Raw genomic sequence first — 19,534 nt, forward strand, 5'->3', positions numbered from 1 at the left:
CTGAATGTTCGATCTCTGTCGACTGTTTAACCCCCCACTGCCCCTCATAGGGACCACTCTTCAACGAGTTGTAACTCCAATTGCAATGTGCCTGACCTGTTCCCCAATCCCTTTGTTCTTTTTCTCTGAACTCCTTATCTTAACAATTCATTATTTATGAGGCAGAACAGTGGTACAGTGGGTTAGCACTGCTGCCTCACAGCGCCAGCAACCCAGGTTCAATTCCACACTGCTTGTGTGGAATTTGCATATTCTACCCGTGTCTGCGTGGGTTTCCTCTCACACTCCAAAGATGGATTGGCGATGCTAAACTGCCCCTTAGTGTCCAAAGATGTGCAGGTTAGGAGGATTGACCATGCTAAATTGCCCCTTAGTGTCTAAAGATGTGCAGGTTAGGTGGATTGGCTATGCTAAATTGCCCATTAATGTCCAACGATGTGCAGGTTAGGTGGATTGGCCATGCTAAATTGCCCCTTAGCATCCAAAGATGTGCAGCTTAGGTAGATTGGTCATGCTAAATTGCCCCTTAGCATCCAAAGATGTGTAGGTTAGGTAGATTGGCCATGCTAAATTGTCCCTTAGTGTCCAAAGATGTGCACTTAGGTGGATTGGCCATGCTAAATTGTCCCTTAGTGTCCAAAGATGTGCAGGTTAGGAGGATTGACCATGCTAAATTGCCCCTTAGTGTCTAAAGATGTGCAGGTTAGGTGGATTGGCTATGCTAAATTGCCCATTAATGTCCAAAGATGTGCAGGTTAGGTGGATTGGCCATGCTAAATTGCCTCTTCGCATCCAAAGATGTGCAGCTTAGGTGGATTGGCCATGGTAAATTGCCCCTTAATGTCCACAGATGTGCAGGTTAAGTGGATTGACCATGCTAAGTTGCCACTTAGTGTCCAAAGATGTGCAGGTTAGGTGGATTGGCCTTTCTGAATTGCCCCTGGGTGTCTCAAGTTGTGTAAGGTGGATTAGGGGTTATGGGAATCAGGCGGGCGGGCGGTGCTTGGACCTGGGTAAGATGTTGAGTTGGTGCATCCTTGTTGGGCTGAATGGCCACCTTCTGCACTGTAGGCATTCTATGTTTCAATCACTAACTCTGCTGGTACATTCCACAGATCTCCCTGTGCAAATAATCTCCTGTTCCTGAGTTTCACTTTATATCTATTCTTTCATTCTTTGAGCACTCGAACCACTTTGCCTTTTCCCATTTCACCATCCCCATCAATTAACCCTTTAAATCTCCCCTCCCCCCCATTCCACTTTTTCTGGCCTTGTATTGCTCAGTTTTGGAGTGTTGTAGAAACTATTTGACCGTGCAAGTCTTTGCATAGTCTGTACTAGTCATTGCACTAGTAATCCAGTAACCCAGGGTAATGCTCTGGGGAATTAAAAAGAGAAAATGCTGCTCTTGCAAAGTCTATGGAGAGAGGACAGAGTTACCGTTTCCAGATGACATTTTAAAGAAGAGGTCTGGGAATTCTCTGGGGCTCAGAGTTGGAGTAAGTACATAAGAACTAAGAGTAGGAGTAGGCCATCTGGCCCCTCAAACCTGTTCCGCCATTCAGTAAGATCATGGCTGATCTTTTTGATGACTCAGCTCTACTTACCCGCCCGCTCACCATAACTCTTAATTCCTTTACTGTTCAAAAATTTTCTATCCTTGCCCTAAAACCATTCAATGAGGTAGCCTCAACTGCTTCACTGGGCAGGGAATTCCACAGATTTACAACCCTTTGTGTGAAGACATTCCTCAACTCAGTCCTAAATCTGCTTTCCCTTATTTTGAGGCCATGCTCCCTAGTTCTAGATTCACCTGTCAGTGGAAACAACCTCCCTGCTCCTATCTTATTTATTTCCTTCATAATCTTATGTGTCTATAAGATCTCCCCTCATTCTTCTAAATTCCAATGAGTATAGCCCCAGTCTACTTAGTCTCTCCTCATAAGCCAACCCTCTCAACTCCGGAATCAACCTAGTGAATCTCCCCTGCACCCCCTCCAGTGCCAGTATATCCTTTCTTAAGTAAGGAGACCAAAACTGTACACAGTACTCCAGGTGTGGCCTCACCAGCACCTTATACAGCTGTAACATAACCTCGCTGTTTTTAAACTCCATCTCTCTAGCAAAGAAGGACAAAATTCTATTTGCCTTCTTAATTACCTGCTGCACCTGCAAACCAACTCCTTGAGATTCTTGCACAAGGACACCCAGGTCCCTCTGCACAGCAGCATGCTGCAATTTTTTACCATTTAAATAATAGTCATTTTGCTGTTATTCCTACCAAAATGGGTAATCCCACATTTACCAACACTGTACTCCATCTGCCAGACCACTCACTTAGAGAAGAATCTCACTATGTCAGATATTGAAATTGGAATTCAATAAAAATCTGGAATTCGAAACCTACTGATGATCATGAAATCGTTGTCGATTCTTGTTAAAAACCCATCTGGTTCATCAACGTTCCCTTTAGGGAAGGAAATCTGCCGTCCTTATCCAGTCAGGCCTACACGTGAGTCCAGACCCGCAGCAATGTCATTGACTCTTAACTGTCCTCTGAAATGACCTAGCAAGCCACTCAGGTCAAAGGCTCTTAGAAATGAGCAATAAATGCTGGCCCAGTCAGCGATGTCCACCTGAGACACTGTGGTCTGGAGTCTATTTTACTCATTTTTCAGTTGCCAACCATCCCCCGCCCCCTACCCCCCCCAACAACTCTTCCCCCCCAACCCCCCCCACAACTCTCCCCCTGCAACCAAACCCTAAGTGATCAGGTGTGGGGGAACAAGGTCTAACTTTTCTCTGCTTAATTCCGAAAGGTCAGTTATGATCCAGAGAGGCCTTTGAGGTGGGGTTCTTGGAGTATGAACTCTCTGATTGGACAGGCAATCACTACCTCAATCAGGGAGCTCATACTCCAAGGGGCCAACCCTTTGAGCCTTGCTGAGGCCATTCCAGCCACACTGATACTATACAGGCCAGGGGCTGTTTGTCGGCACATCTGGATATCCAAAGTTCAATACTGCACAACAGGGACTAAATAAAAGTTTTTTCGAAAAGGACCACAGTGCGCTGCCATTTTACAATGAAACCCCCTTTTATAGTGAAACCTATGATAATATAAAAACCCTTCATAATTAACTCTTTCTCTGACTCGCTCACCATAATTTAATTTATTAAAAGTGCTTTTTTTCAACGTTTTAATGGGTCCAGTGCCTGAACACTGTTCTAATGATGAAAGGGATCAGGTTCTTACTGTAGCTTGAGCATAATTTCAAACAGGAGTTGCATTTGGTTTATTCGCAAGGTAACTGGGTACCGGCCTGAGCCCAGTTCCATTCACCTGGACTCCTCTAGTCTCGCCTCACACACCTGGTCTATGTATTGAAGTGTACTGGTATTGACTGCCCCCTGGTGCCTGCACTGTCTCAGTGCAGCACTAACCCCACCACCCCCCACCCTCCCTCCACCTACCTGTTTAAATGTATGAAAGCTTTAAGTGAATACAGTATAGGTTAATTATTAATTCAATAAAATAAAATTTGTTTGCAGTGACTGTGTGCAGCTTCCAAAAGAGAACTGAAATATTTGTCACTTTACCTTGTAAATATTTAAAGGAGATATTTGCCAGACATATTGCATTTTGTAATTATATGTATTGAATTGTAAATGTTCACTGTATGGAAATGTATAAATAAATCTGTACTTTTTTCTTGTATTCCTGAATAAACTGTTACCTTATTTCTGAAACTTCCTCTCCTCATATGTATTTTGTTGGGAAATGTTATATTTAGTTACTATCTTTTTAAATCTATTGACCTCTCTCACTCCTCAATCCACCAGATAGTTGATAATGGGTTTAGAACATAAGAAATAGGAGCAGGAGTAGGCCATCTAGCCCTTCGAGCCCGCCCCGCCATTCAATAAGATCATGGCTAATCTGTCGTGGCTCAGTTCCACATTCCCGCCCTCTCCCCATAACCTTTAATCCCCTCTCTTAACAAAAACCCATCAGCCCGCGTCTTAAAAATATTTAGCGAGGTAGCCTCCACCACTTCAACGGGCAGAGAATTCCAGAGATTCACCACCCTTTGAGTGAAGAAGTTCTTCCTCAACTCCATTCTAAACTGCCCCCCCTTTATCTTGAGGCTGTGCCCCCTAGTCCTACTGTCCTTTCTGAGCAGGAAGAGTCTCTCCACCTCTATCCTATCCATCCCATTCATCATCTTATATGTCTCAATGAGATCTCTCCTCATTCTTCTAAACTCTAACGAGTACAAGCCTAGTTTATTCAGCCTCTCCTCATAGCTCAACCCCCTCAACTCTGGCATCAGCCTAGTAAACCTCCTCTGCACTCCCTCCAAGGCCAAAATATCTTTGCGTAAGTACGGCGCCCAAAACTGCACACAGTACTCCAGCTGCGGCCTCACCAATGCCCTATACAGCCGCAGCAAGACCTCCCTACTTTTATATTCAATCCCCCTCGCTATGAAGGCCAGCATCCCATTCGCCTTCCTGACCACCTGCTGCACCTGCAAGCTGGGTTTTTGCGACTCATGCACAAGGACCCCGAGGTCCCTCTGCACCGTCGCCTACTGCAGTTTTTCACCAGTTTAGCCTCGTGCCAGCCGAGATACCTACTGAGATAGCGATTTACTTGAATGCCAAGGTCCTCGGAAGCACCTTGGGTCATTTTACCATGTTGCGAACGCTGTATAATATATAGTTGCTGTTAAAAAAAAGGAGTATGGCATGCTTGCCTTCATCGGTCAGGGCATAGAATATAAAAATTGGCCAAGTCATGTTGCAATTGTGTAGGACTTTAGTTCAGTCACATTTGGAACACTATACAGTTCTGGTCACCACACCACCAGGAGGATGTGGAGGCTTTGGAGAGGGTTCATTAAAGGATTTCCAGGATTCAAAAGAGAAATTGCTGGAAAATCTCAGCAGGTCTGGCAGCATCTGTAAGGAGAGAAAAGAGCTGATGTTTCGAATCAAGATGACCCTTTGTCAATGCAGATGTCCCTTTGTCAAAGGGGGAAAGCTTTGCCAAAGGGTCATGTGGACTCGAAACGTCAGCTCTTGACTCTCCTTACAGACGCTGCTGAGATTTTCCAGCATGTTCTCTTTCGGTTTCAGATTCCAGCATCAGTGGTAATTTGCTTTTATTCAGGTTTACCAGGATGCTGCCTGGTTTGGAGGGTAACAGCTATGAGGAGAGATTGGACAAACTTGGTTTGCTTTCACTTGAGGTTGCAGTGGGGGATGTGGGGGGAGTGCGACTAATAGAAGTTTACAAAATTATGAGAGGCATGGACAGAATGGATAGTCGGAATCTTTTTCCCAGAGTAGAAATGTCAATTACCAGGGGACATAGTTTTAAGGTAAAAGGGGGAAGTTTAAAGGAGGTGCGTTTTTTACACAGTGCCTGGAATGCGCTGCCAGAGGAGGTGGTAGAAGCAGGTACAATAAATGTTTAAGAGGCACTTTCACAGATACAGGTAAATAGGCAGGAAATAGAGGGATACGGACTGCATAGGGGTCTTTAGAAAGGCATTATGTATCAATGCAGGGTCGGTGGGCCGAAGGGCCTATTCCTGTGCTGAATTGTTCTTTGAAAGCATTGGACAACTGTAAACAACCCAGAATTGTTTTATCTGTCACTGACCTCAATTAGATCCATATAGAAACAGTTGTCAATGTTTTTAGTGATTTCATACACAAAGAAAAGCCTTTTTAAAAATCAATGGCAATTATTGGGGATTGAAGGAGAACATTGGGAGAATTCTCTCTCACTGATGCATTGATTGATTCCTGCTGTTCTTCTCTCACTGCTGTGTTCCCACTAAGTATTTCTATGTTACCTCTGTCATTGGTTTATCACTATGTCCATATATTTTATTCTCCATCCCCAATCCATGGATATAGAGAATCTGGTGAACTGGTGCGATGACAATTATCCTCAATGTCAACAAAATGAAGGAGATTGTCACGAACCTCAGGAAGTGTAGGGAGAACATATCCCTGTCTACATCAATGGGAATGAAGTAGAAATGGCCGAGAGCTTCAAGTTTTTAGGTGTCCAGATCACCAGCAACTTGTCTCTCTATGCAGACCCTATAATTAAGAAAGTGCACCAATCCTTATGTTCTTATGTTCTTAATTCCTTTGCCTTCTCAGGACACTGAGGAAATTTGGTATGTCAGCTACAACTCTCACCAACTTCTACAGATGCACCATAGAAAGCATTCTTCCTGGTTGTATTGCCACTTGGTATGGCTTCTGCTCTGCCCAAGACCGCAAGAGACTACAAAGGGTCGTGAATGAAGCCCAGTCCATCACGCAAACCAGCTCCCATCCATTGACACTGTCTATACTTCTGGCTGCCTCAGAAAAGCAGCCAGCATAATCAAGGACCCCACGCACCCAGTCATTCTCTCTTCCACCTTCTCCTGTCCAGAAAGACACAGAAATCTGAGGTCACATATCAACCAACTCAAAAACAGTTTTTTCCCTGCTGCTATCAGACTTTTGAATAGATCTACTGTTATGACTGTATCACTACATTGTGCACTCTTTCCTTTCTTTCTCTGTGATTGGTATGCTTTGTCAGTATAGCATGCAAGAAACAATACTTTTCACTGGATACTGATACAAACGATTTTAATAAATCCAAATCCAATAATAAATCAAATCATTGCAAATCCACATCCCAATCTATTTCTCTCAATTTTTCATTCATTTGTGGGACATGGGTGTCGCTGGCTGGGCCAGCATTTATTGCCCATCCCAAGTTGCCCTTGGAGAGCAGTTGAGAGTCAACCACATTGTTGTGGCTCTGGAATTACATGTAGGTAAGGACAGCAGATTTCCTTCCCTCAAGGACATTAGTGAACTAGATGGGTTTTTCCTGACACTTAACAATGGTTTCATGGTCATCATTAGATTCTTAACTCCAGATATTTATTATTGAATTCAAATACCACCATCTGCCGTGGCTGGATTCAAACCTGGTGCCCCAGCTGAATTTCTGGATTAATAATCTAGTGACAATACCCCAAGGCCATCTTATCAATTCTCTGTTTTACTCCGTGTCTGCTGCTTTCTGTCTGCTGGTTTCCTCCCTTTCCGCAAAAGATTTGCTCTCAAGTTCTGTCCTTCTTGCCCCCATTTCTCAATGTCACCTTCTCTGTCGCTCGACCCATTTCACTTCACTTCTCAACTGCAGACACGATTGCTTTTCTACTTTTGCTCCCCTCTCTCTCTGTCCTTCTGTGGCTGGCTCTGCGATTCTAGTTTTCGATGAACCTCCATCTGATCTCTTTGCCTCTCTCTATTTCTCTGCATTATACATTCAGATCTTTCTGCTGTTCTCTATTTCCTCCTGCCAATTGCTCTGACTCTCATCTCCTTGCTGCTATTTCTATTTCTGTGCACATTTAAATTTCCCTTTCTCATTCTCAATTATCCGCCCGTTCTGTGGATTACTGCTGGGTCTTCACGGTGGCACAGTGATTAGCACTGCTGCCTCTCAGCGCCAGAGATCCGGGTTCCACTCCTGGCTTGTGTTAATGTCTGTGCAGAGTCTGCACATTCTCCCCATATTTGTGTGTGTTTTCTCCCAAAGTTTGACAGACATGCTGGCTAGGTGCATTGGCTATGCTAAATTCTCTCTGTGTACCTGAACAGATACTGATTGTGGCGACTAGGGGATTTTTCACAGTAAGCTCATGGCAGTGTTAATTTAAACCTACTTTTGACACTAATAAATATGCTTAAACTTTTAATTCATTTCTTCTTCTGCTTTTTGTCCACTGATTTCTCCATTAAACCTTTTCCAGTTTCAGTGTGATCAGTAAGGTTTACAGTGACATTAACTGCTTCCACGTGAAAACAACATGTCTCATTTTGGGTCATCCACTGATCAAGACTGGGTAAAATTGTTCTTGAATCCAGTCCATTGGGAGAGAGGTGATGATGGCTGTAGTTACTCACAATGAGAACTGTCCTCGATCATTCTCTATGATCATTGCTGCCCATTGACCGGGGAACGCTGGCCTAGTGGTATTGTCACTGGACTAGTAATCCAGTGACCCAGGGTAATGCCCCAGAGATCCGGGTTCGAATCCCATCATGGCAAATGGTGAAATTAGAATTCAGTAAAAATCTGAAATTAAAATTCTAATGATGACTATTGTTGTAAAACCCCACTTCAGAGAGCTAGCCTTGGTTTCCCTAGAACTCACAACCTCATCTTTGGGCGACACAGTGGCACAAAGGTTAGCACTGCTGCCTCAAGCTCCAGGGACCCAGGTTCAATTCTGGCCTTAGGTCACTGTCTGTGTGGAGTTTGCACATTCTCCCCGTGTCTATGTGGGTTTCCTCCCACAGTCCAAAGATGCGTGGGTTAGGTTGATTGACCATGCTAAATTGACCCTTAATGTCAGGGGGATTAGGAGGGTAAATACATGGGGGTTACGGGGATAGGATCTGAGTGGGATTGATGTTGGTGCAGGCTTGATGGGCTGAATGGCATCCTCCTGTACTGTAGGCATTCGATGATTTCTATGTGTACTGCACGTAAATCAATGGCGCCATTTGGACCATAACAGACTCGAAAGATCAGGCCCCATTTTAGGTCACAACTGACCATTACTGTCTCAGCTGTACTAGTTCCACTCTGTCTGGCAATGGAGAATGTTGTTGATCTACATTAGTCTAACCCTAACCCTTATTACAAGTTTAAAGCAATGACCACATTTCAAAAAGAATTGAACCTGGGTCCCTGACGTTGTGAAGCAGCAATGCTAACCACTGTACCACTGGGTATATAGATGTCCTCGATGGCACTGGCAGAGACCACATGCCCCCTTTCCAGGGATATCCGACAGCAAACACAGCCGCAGAGGATGAGCAGATAATCTGGTAGGACGACCCCTTTGACCACCAGCTGCCCAGACCCATTAATGGCCGGTTTGGCCATTAGGCCCTTCAGGCCCAGGGGCAAGCCCACAAGGAACTCTCCCTCTGTCCCCAGTCCCCCCCACTGTCTGCACTGGGCGCTCGACGATCAGGAGCCTGGAGTTGCAGTGCAACCAAAACAAAATAACAGGCTTTTCAGAAAACTATAAAGAGGGTGTAGCTGAGGGCAAGTTACATACACATGGAACACGGACTCCATAAAGCTGCAAAAGACACATACATCTTGGCACTGTCAGTGTGTGCATGTGCATATGTGTGTGTGCATGTGCATATGTATAAGAAGATGGTCAAAGCAATTGGCTAAAACAAAATTTGGCACACATTTGAAAAGTTAATTTTTCTCAATCCCTCTTTTTAATGTTTCCCTGAACATGTTAGAACCCTGCACATTGATAAATAAATAGGGGGGAAATCATCCCATACAGGATTTGTGGCAATGTATTACAATCAAACTCACAGCTGGCTGACTCAGGGCTGTGACTGTTCCACAATAGTTGTCCCTTCAAACACTGGATCCCATAATTCAGCATAACACATTCAGGCGTATCGGGGGCTACAATGTGTGGAAGGAGAACGAACAGCTACAACAGTGACCTAACAACAATAATGGCAATAGTGGCATTAAAATGGCTTTTCTGGCTGTGGAGTTAAGCATGCTGGGATTTTTGGTCAATTTATAGATTAAAACCAGATGCACTTCATAAAATTGCTCTGGTCTGGCAGCTGTGATCTGAAGCTTCCTGTGTTGATCAGACAGGGGAAGTTGTTTACACTGACCCGGACATTGCATCTCTAATTTTATGAATGCTCTATGTGGAGTATGCGGTTTGAACTAAGTGCAATGACATAATTCACAAGTAACTGCATTGGATGTTCGAGCCATGTGATTGGTTCCTGGATGACAGGGAATCTTCCGGAAGTGAGTGGAGAATTGTGGTTAAAAAGACATGTGAGTCTTTGCCAGCAACAACACAAAGAGATCAGCTATTGCAAGAAGATCTGCACCCTGAAGGATGCTTCAGAGAAGAAGAAGATAGATTCTACATCAAGGATATTTCTTGCCCAATGTTTTCCTAAACTTGGTAGTATCTATTTTCAGTTAAATAGCTAAAGTTGGTATTCAGTTAAAATTAATATGCGATTAAGAGTTAAAGTTCAGTTCAGAGTTGATATTCAGTTAGCGTTAAGGATCAATAAAGAGTTAAAGAGTTACAACTGTTTATGTTTGAGTTGGTACTAGAAGTGTTAAATAAAGAAATAATTGAATTCCTGTCTTTGTTTATGTCATTAAACTGGAATGCTTGGAAGGTGTTTAAATTAAAAGCTAATATAACAAATATCTCTTGCAACAACAATATAACAACATACGTAGCAGGAGCGAGAGAGTTAGGAAAAGGTGGAGAGGTGGCTCTGTTAATTAAAATTGACATGAGTACAATAAAGTTCAAGAACCTTTAAGTTCAGGAAATCAAGATGCAGAAGTGGTTTGGGTGGAGGTGAGAATGGCAATGGGTGGCATGGTGGCACAGTGGTTAGTACTGCCACCTTACACAGCCAGGGACCCGGGTTCGATTCCCAGCTTGGGTCACTGTTTATACGGAGTTTGCACATTCTCCCTGGGAGAACTCCACTTCATTGCAGTGTTAATGAAAGCCTACTTGTGACACTAATAAATAAACTTTAAACTTAAAGAAACGATAAAGAGGTCACTTGTTGGTGTGATGGACCTCGAACAGTACTCACACAATAGGCCAAGGGAGTTAAAGATGAAACAATGGGAGTTTGTCAGAAAGCTATGGTGATAATCATGGGGGATTTTAATCTACATATAGACTGGAAAAATCAGGTCAGCAAAGTGTGACATTAGTTTGTTGTATGAGGAATATTTGAGGACTCTGGGTCTGTACTTGTAGGAGTTTAGAAGGATGAGGAAGGATCTTGTTAAAACTTACAGGATACTGCGAGGCCCAGATAGTGTGAATGTGGTGAGGATGTTTCCACTAGTCGGAAAAACTAGAACCAGAGGGCACAATCCCGGGCTAAAGGGATTATCCTTTAAAACAGAGATAAGAAGGAATCTCTTCAGCTGGAGGATGGCGAATCTGTGGAATTCTTTGCCACAGAAGGCTGTGGAAGCCAGGTCACTGTCTTTAAGACAGAGATGGGTAGGTTCTGGATTAAAAGGGGATCAGGAGAATAGGGATGAAAAAAATATCAGCCATGATTGAATGGCAGAGCAGACTCGATGGGCTGAGTGGCCTAATTCTGCTCCTATGTCTTATGGTTTTATAGTGTACCTGAAAAAAGATTTTTTAAAATCATGATTTCTGCAGCTCACAGCCTCAGCTGATGTCATTATTGTTGCCAGGCAGACTACTGGATATCTTTTTATTGCTCCTTAAGTGTCTTGGATGGGAGTTGTTTGTTTTTACTTGGGATTTTTTTATAACTTTGCATCATTAGGAGGCTGGCAGTTAGGTAACAGAAGTTTCTTTGTTTTCAGTTCTGAGCAACAGTTTAATTTTTAAAAGGGTCAGCTAGCTGGAGAGAAGTGTTTTCTCTCTCACTGTTTGTTTTGGAAATTCTGCTGGTTATCTGAAAATAAGGTCTTGCCTTCCTGCAGTAAAGATTCTGCAGTTAGTGGCTTGAACAAAGAGTCTCTCCCTGAGGTTCTGAAAAGCTGTTTTGTCTTCAAACTGTGCTGTGTGAATCCAGAGAATTGCAAGCTTCAACCAAGTTTCCAATAGCACGTGAGCATTACTCTTTGCTGTATTGAAGTTGTTTGAAGGGTTTTGACAATGGAAGGTTTTGGTTTTAATTGGAACATCTTAGATATATTCATTAAGGGTTATACATTATAGTCGTTTTCTTTCTTGTTTGTTATTGATTAAAGTTCTTGCTAATTTCCTTACTATACATATTAACTATATTCTTAAAAAAATCTTGTTTGACAAAAGCTCCCTAGTGGGCCATTTGAATCATACCTGAAGTGAAACATCTCATGCTTATCCTTGCCAAATTCAAGATGCAAAATTTATTATCCAGGCGGGCTTCATAAAACACTTAGGAGTTTCTGACCTGAACCATAACAAAAGGGAGCATAGATGAATCAGTATGATTTGGACAGGCTGAATGTGTAGGCATCTGCATGGCAGATGGAGTATAATCTGGATAAATGTGAGGTCATCTACTTCGGTAGCAATAATAGGAAGGCAGATTATTATTTGAATGGGTATACATTGAGGGAGGTGGATATTCAGCAATCTTTGGTGTCCTCATGTATCAGTCGCTGAAAGTAAGTGTGCAGGGACAGCAGGCAGTTGGCCTTCATAACAAGAGGATTTGAGTATAGGGATAGAGATGTTTTGCTGCAATTGTATAGCCCATTGGTGAGGCCACATCTGGAGTATTATGTGCCGTTTTGGTGTCCTTATCTGAGAACAGAAGTCCTTGCTATAGAGGGAGTACAGCGAAGGTTTACCAAGCTGATTCCTGTGATGGCAGATCTGTCATATGGGGACAGACTAAATCATTTAGCATTGTATTCACTGGAGTTCAGAAGAGGAGTTCTCAACAAAATTATAAAATTCTAACAGAGTTAGGGTAGATTCAGAAAGAATGTTCTCAATGGTGGGGGAGTCCAGAACTGGGGCACATAGTTTGATGATAAGGGGTAAACCTTCTGGAACTGAGATGAGGAGAAATTTCTTCACCCAGAGGGCGCTGAATGTGTGGAATTCGCTACCACAGAAAGTAATCGAGGCCAAAACATTGTGTGATTTCAAGAAGATATTAGAAATAGCTCTTGGGGCTAAAGGGATCAAGGAATATGGCGGAAGGAGGTTAGGATATTGAATTTGATGATCAGCCATGATTAAAATGAATGGCAGAATAGGCTTGAAGGGTCAAATGGCCTACTCCAGCTTCTAGTTCTAAGTTTCTATGGTGAATTCATAGATTATTGTGCGCAGTTCTGGTCGCCTCACTACAGGAAGGATGTGGAAGCTATTGAAAGGGTGCAGAGGAGATTTACAAGGATGTTGCCTGGATTGGGAGGCATGCCTTATGAAGATAGGTTGAGGGAGCTGGGACTCTTCTCCCTGGAGAGACGAAGGTTGAGAGGCGACCTGATAGAGGTTTATAAGATGTTGAGAGGAATAGATAGGGTGGATTCTCAGAGGCTATTTCCCAGGGCTGAAATGGTCGCTACGAGAGGACACAGATATAAGGTGCAGGGAAGCAAGTACAGAGGAGATGTTAGGGGTAAGTTTTTCACTCAGAGGGTGGTGAGTGAATGGAATTGGCTGCCGTTGGTGGTGGTAGAGGCGAACTCGCTGGGGTCTTTTAAAAGACTTCTGGATGAGTATATGGGATCTAATGGGATTGGAGGTTATAGATAGGTCTATGGCTTAGTAGGTAGAGAAGTGATCGGTGCAACTAGTGGGCCGAAGGGCCTGTTTGTGCTGTAGTGTTCTATGTTCTATTATTTTAAGGCTAATTTCTTAAAACAGTACATTCTGGAGCCAACCAGTGAGCAGGCAATGCTAAGCCTGTGTATCAAGATAGGATTAATTAACAATCTTATAGTGAAGGCACCTCCAGGTAGCAGTGATCATAATATGCTTGAATTTTACATCCAGTTTGAAGGAGATAAGAGTGGGTCTAAGACTAGTATCTTATACTTAAATAAGGGCAATTATGTAATTCCTTTATTCAAAAAAGGAGGGAGGCAGAGACCAGGAAACTACAGGCTAGTTAGTTTAACATCTTCCCCCCATCTGTCATAGGGAAAGCATCAGAAAATATTATTAAAGATGTTACAGCAGGGCACCGGGTAATTGGGCAGAGGCAAAATGGCTTTGTAAAATGGAAATCATATTTAGCCAATTTATTGGAGTTCTTTGAAGAAGTAACATGTGCTGTGGATAAAGGGGAACCAATGGAGGTGCTAACAAGATGGCGACTAATGCCAATTTGATGAATAGGGCTATACAGCTCCAAGTTGATGAGGGAGTTAGCCTATGAGGAGAGATTGAATAGACTGGGTCTGTACTCGTTGGAGTTTAGAAGGCTGAGGGGGGGATCTTATAGAGACGTATAAGATAATGAAGGGGATAGATAGGGTAGAGGTAGAGAGATTCTTCCTGCTCAGAAAGGATAGCAGAACTAGAGGGCACAGCCTCAAGATAAGTTGGGGGGGGGGGGGGGCGCAGTTTAGTTCGGAGTTGAGGAGGAACTTCTTCACTCAAAGGGTGGTGAATCTCTGGAATTCTCTGCCCATTGAAGTGGTGGAGGCTGCCTCGCTGAATATATTTAAGGCACGGGTAGATAGGTTTTTGATAGACAAGGGAATTAAGAGTTATGGGGAGAAAGCGGGAAAGTGGAACTGATCCACTTCAGGTCAGCCATGATCTTATTGAATGGCGGGGCAGGCTCAAAGGGCTAGATGGCCTACTCCTGCTCCTATTTCTTATGTTCTTATGTTCTAGAACAACAAAGAACAAAGAACAACCCAGTACGGGAAACAGGCCCTTCAGCCCAACGAGCCCGCGCCGCCATTTCAACATTGTGACTTCCCTCTTCTACCCATGACCCTTGTCTAAACTTATGGCACTCCACTTCATTGGAATCCAGATTAAGGGGAGACTAATTTAGGGACCATTTGTTACACCAATCAGCCTAAGAGCACATCTTTGGGGTATGGGAGGAAACTGGAGCACCCAGAGAAAACCCACACAAGCATGGGGAGAATGCGCAAACTCCCACGGACACTGGTCCAAATGCATGTATCTGCACAACAAACAGATAGTCACTGAGCTGTCATGTTGCCCAGCATTTGGTCCAGTTTAAGCGTACACTAACGGCGTGAAGCACTAGGCTACTCTCGAAACATCCAAGAGCAGCCCTCGTACGACCCACCGCGTGTATGCCCCTTGTTGGACAACAAGGCGGACCGAAGCACCTGTGGATCAAAAGAGAAAAACATCTGGATTTAGATTCTGAGAAGGTATTTGATAAGGCGTCACATTGAAGGTTATTGCGGAGAGTCAAAATCCAGGTGTAATGGATAACATATTGGCATGGATCAAAGATTGGCTAATTAACAGGAAACAGAATTGGCATAAATGCATCATTTTCTGGTGAGCAAGATGTGATGAGTGGTGTGCCGCAGGATCAGTGCTGGGACCTCAACTCTTTTCGATTTATATGAATGATTTGGGGCTGAAAGTTACAGTTGTTAAATTTGCTGATGACACAAAGGTGAGCAGGAAGCTAAGTTGTGAACAGGACATAGGGAGGCTACAAAAGGAAACAGGTAGGTTAAGTGAGTGGGCAAAAATCTGGCAAATGGAGTACAATATGGGAAAATGTGAAATTACCCATTTTGGCAGGAAGCATAAAAAGAAGCACATTATCAAAATAGTGAGAGACTGCAGAACTCTGAGGTGCAGAGGGATCTGGGTGTCCTAGTGCATGAATCACAAAAGGTTGGTATGTGGGCACAGCAAGTAATTAGCAACGCTAATACAATGTTAATGTTTATTGTGAGGGGATTACAAAAATACAGAGGTTATGCCTCAGGTGTGCAGGGCATTGGTGAGACCACATCTGGAGTACTGTGTACAGTATTGGTCTCCTTATTGAAGGAAAGATGTAAATGCATTAGAAGCAGTTCAGAGAAGACTTAACAGACTAATACCAGGAATGGGTGGGTTGTCTTATGAGGAAGGACTGGACAATTTAGGCCTGTATCCGCTGGAGTTCAGAAGAGTAAGTGGCGACTTGATTGAAACATGCACGATCCTGAGGGCTATCGACAGGGTGGATGTGGAGGGAATGATTCTTCTTGTGGGAGAATTTAAAATTAGGGCCACTATTTAAAAATAAGGGGTCACCCATTTAAAGTTAAAGTTTATTTATTAGTCACAAGTAGGCTTACATTCACATTGCGATGAAGTTATTGTGAAAATCCCCTAGTCGCCACATCCCGGTGCCTGTTCGGGTACACCGAGGGGGCATTTAGCACCCAACCAGCACGTCTTTGGACTGTGGGAGGAAACCCGGAGCACCCGGAGGAAACCCATGCCCACATGGGGAGAATGTGTAAACTCCACACAGACAGTGACCCAAGTCAGGAATTGAACCTGGGTCCCTGGCACTGTGAGGCAGCAGTGCTAACCACTGTGCCACCGTGTCCATTTAAGTCAGAGATGAGGAGAATTTTCTCTCAGAGGGTCGTGAGTCTCTGGAAGTCCCTTCCTCAGAAGGTAGTGGAAGCACAATCTTTTTTAAGAGCAGAACCAGGTAGGTTCTTGATGAACGAGGGGGTGAGAGGTTATCAGGGGGTCGGCAGGAATGTGGAACTGAAGTGACAATCAAATCAGCCATGGTCTTATTGAATGTGGGTGCAGACTGGAGGGGCCGAGTGGCCTCCGCCTGCTCCTAATTCATGTGTTCACAGGCTTGGCTACCCATCACTAAGGTCCTTCTCCCTCAGTGAGAGCCACGTTCGATGCGGAGACCCTGGGACAAGGGATGCTGTAATATCTCTGAGGGACTCCCAGTGTAAAAAGTCTGACAACACCAGGTTTTAGTCCAACCTATTTATTTGATAATATACTCACAAGCTTTCGAGGGACACCCTCTTTGTCAGGTGTCCCTCGAAAGCTTGTGAGTATATTATCAAATAAATAGGTTGGACTAAAACCTGGTGTTGTCAGACTTTTTACTGTGTTTACGCCAGTCCAACGCCGGCATACCCACATCATGACTACTATCGACTCCCAGTGGTGACAGGGAGAGGGAGGTGGGAGGGGTGGGGGGAGAGGGGTACTGAATGTTGGATGGTTTGAGGAGAGAGGGGGTTAGGAGAATTGAGCAGTAGAGGGTATGAGAGAGGAGAAGGGATGTAGGGGGGACATTGGCCTAAGTGGTGGAGGGTACAGCAGATTGGGCTGAAGGTGCGTTTAAAAACAGATTGAGATTTTTAAGGAGAGGGAGATAGAGAGAGAGATAGATGAAGGGTCGGAGTTCCACTGAGGCAGCCAAGGTGTCACGAGGTTGAACATCACACTGCGGGTGGGGGACATGCTGGAGAAACAATGTTTGATTGCTCTGGTGTGGTACGGGAGTCACAGGTACTGAAAATCAAATACTGCATCCTATTTGTGACACTTTCAGAGGCAGAAGTGGCAAAACAAACAATGACAAGAACAAAATCCACAGAGTTAGTGCTCCACATAAACCCTCCTGTGAACAGACCCCTCGCTGTGCTGTTTATGTGCTGTCAGGACCTGCCACACACACTGACAGAGAGAGAGAGAGAGGACAGACTTTCCTTTTAAAACAGGCCAGCTGGAAACCCAGTCGTACGGGAAAACATTGGAAAATGCTCTTGAGAAGAGAGCCCCCACAATCTGGGGAGTGGTGACAGATTGTCTCTGGCTCCCTCGGTCAAATTCAACTTAAACGTTCGCCAGGGTTTGCTCGGTTAATCCTTGAAGTCAACCGTGATCTGACCGGAGCTGTCCGTCTCTGAACCTTCTCAGAAAGCGATGGCCAGGCTGAGAAAGCAAAGCATGTACTAAATATACTCAACGTGGTGCTGTCAAAGGCATTTGTGTAAAGGTGGGGAGGGGCATGGACAGAGTGGATAAGGAGCGGCAGTTCCCCTCAGTTGAAGGGTCAGTCAGGAGGGGGACACAGGTTCAAGGTGACGGGGCAGGAGGTTTAGGGGGAGTGTGAGGAAAACCTTTTGTACCCAGTGGGTGGTGAGGGTCTGGAACATGCTGCCTGGGAGGGTGGTGGAGATGGGATGCCTCACATCCTTGAAAAAGTACCTGGATGAGCACTTGGCACAGCATAACATTCAGGGCAATGGGCCAAGGGCTGGTAAATGGGAGTTCAGGTGTTTCTGATATGTTGGTGCGGACTCGATGGGCCAAAGGGCCTCTTCTGCGCTGTACGATTCTATTAGATATTTTATGACCTCACTCGAGCGAGCCTCGTAAAATCCCACTCAAAGCCATTGGAGAATTCCCTTCCGTGAGCCTCGGTTCCAGGACAGGGGTGGCGGTAAAATTCCAGCCTATAGGCACTCCCAGTGGGTTGGGGGAGGATGTAGTGAGGGGCGGGGAGGATGTAGGAGGGGTGAGGGGGCGGGGGGTGATGGTACAGGGATGGGGATGTCTAACCTGGAGGACATTGTGAAGTAAGCTGGGAGTTTTACTCTGCGACGGTGAACGTCAACACATGAATTAGGAGCAGGAGGAGGCCACTCGGCCCCTCTACCCACATCCCCCCCCTCAGTTCCCCGTCAGCAGATAAATCTTCTGGAAAGTTTGTCCGTAACGGCCAGCGCGACATTGCCACAAGACGGGAAAGAAGGAAGCTCTGAAAGTCAGCAAGTCACGATCACCGAGTGGGGAAAAGAAATAAACAATCTTATTTTGGTGAGATATTAAAAGAATACAAACTTGTATCAACACATTAGGCTACAGCAGGTCCCTCGCTCTGTAGAAACCTCCTGTCTCAGTAAGGGTACGGGGACACAGCGATCACAATGACAAAGACACTCTGGTATCTCAGGGTCTGCCGCTCGCTGTAGGTGGTAGCTCGCACTTTCAGACGGTATACCCCTGGTTCGCCCAGCGGGCGCAGTGTGTGCACGATCCCACGCCCCTCCTCAGTGCGGATGGCGAAGGGGCTGCCCGCGTCCTTCTCGATGGCGGTGAAGTTGGTCCGGCTCTGCAGCACGCCGTTCTCCGAGAATGCCGAGAGCCGCACCACGTCGTGGGTGGCCGGGATCCCACGGGGGAGAGTCAGCAGCTTGTACTGGAACGTCAGGGGTCCGGCCGCACATTGCAGGAGACAGCGGCGGAAACAAGTCCTGGGCAGGAAGAGAGAGAGAGACGGCAGTGAGTTTCAACAAGAAAACATCCCAATGGACACCCCTGAACACTGGGAACCTCCCCTTACCCTGGGCTGGCTCCTCTGCGATATGAGGCAGGACATGGGGTATCTATACACTGGTGGCTGCCTCTGGTGTTAAAACACATCTGGTTCAGTCCACACTTAATATTCTGTTCCTGACATTCATCAATATCTGAAAAAAAAAGGAATTTGATTAGAGGGAGCTCTGACGAAGGGTCATCCAGACTTGAAACATTGGCTCTATTCTCTCTACACAGATGTTGTCAGACCTGCTGAGATTTTCCAGCATTTTTTAGTGTTGATTAGAGGAATATCCAATTATTAAGCAGAAAGACACAGCTCAACATCCTTAACAATTGGCCCAACGATGCTCAGAAGGAGCAGGAGGAGTCCTTTCAGCCCATCGAACCTGCTCTACCTTTCAATAAGATCATGGCTGGTCTGATGGTGATCTCAACTCCACATTCCTGTCTGGCCCCCATCGCCCCTTGTCAATCCAAATCTGTCTAAATTGGCCTTGAACGTATCCAGTGACCCACAGCCCCTCTGAGGATGAGACTTCTAAAGACTAACTACCCTCAGAGAGAAGAAATTCCTCCTCACCTCTCTCTTAAAT

The 19,534-nt window shown here is 44.8% G+C and overlaps 1 protein-coding gene across 1 annotated transcript in view; it reads right to left on the minus strand.

The window, feature by feature from the left end:
• Nucleotides 1-18,383: 18,383 nt before the first annotated feature.
• Nucleotides 18,384-19,534, minus strand: part of LOC145358107 (hemicentin-1-like) — a 359,590-nt gene continuing 358,439 nt past the window's right edge. Inside the window, exons 100-101 of the mRNA XM_080211781.1 lie at nucleotides 18,964-19,090; nucleotides 18,384-18,874 (exon numbers count right to left, since the gene is read on the minus strand). Of these exons, the coding sequence (XP_080067907.1) occupies nucleotides 18,517-18,874; nucleotides 18,964-19,090 (485 nt within the window). The 3' untranslated portion in view covers nucleotides 18,384-18,516. The remainder of the gene's footprint in view (nucleotides 18,875-18,963; nucleotides 19,091-19,534) is intronic.

This window comes from Carcharhinus amblyrhynchos, chromosome 25 (assembly GCF_965287045.1).
Source record: "Carcharhinus amblyrhynchos chromosome 25, sCarAmb.v2.hapA, whole genome shotgun sequence".
Classification (NCBI taxonomy): domain Eukaryota; kingdom Metazoa; phylum Chordata; class Chondrichthyes; order Carcharhiniformes; family Carcharhinidae; genus Carcharhinus; species Carcharhinus amblyrhynchos.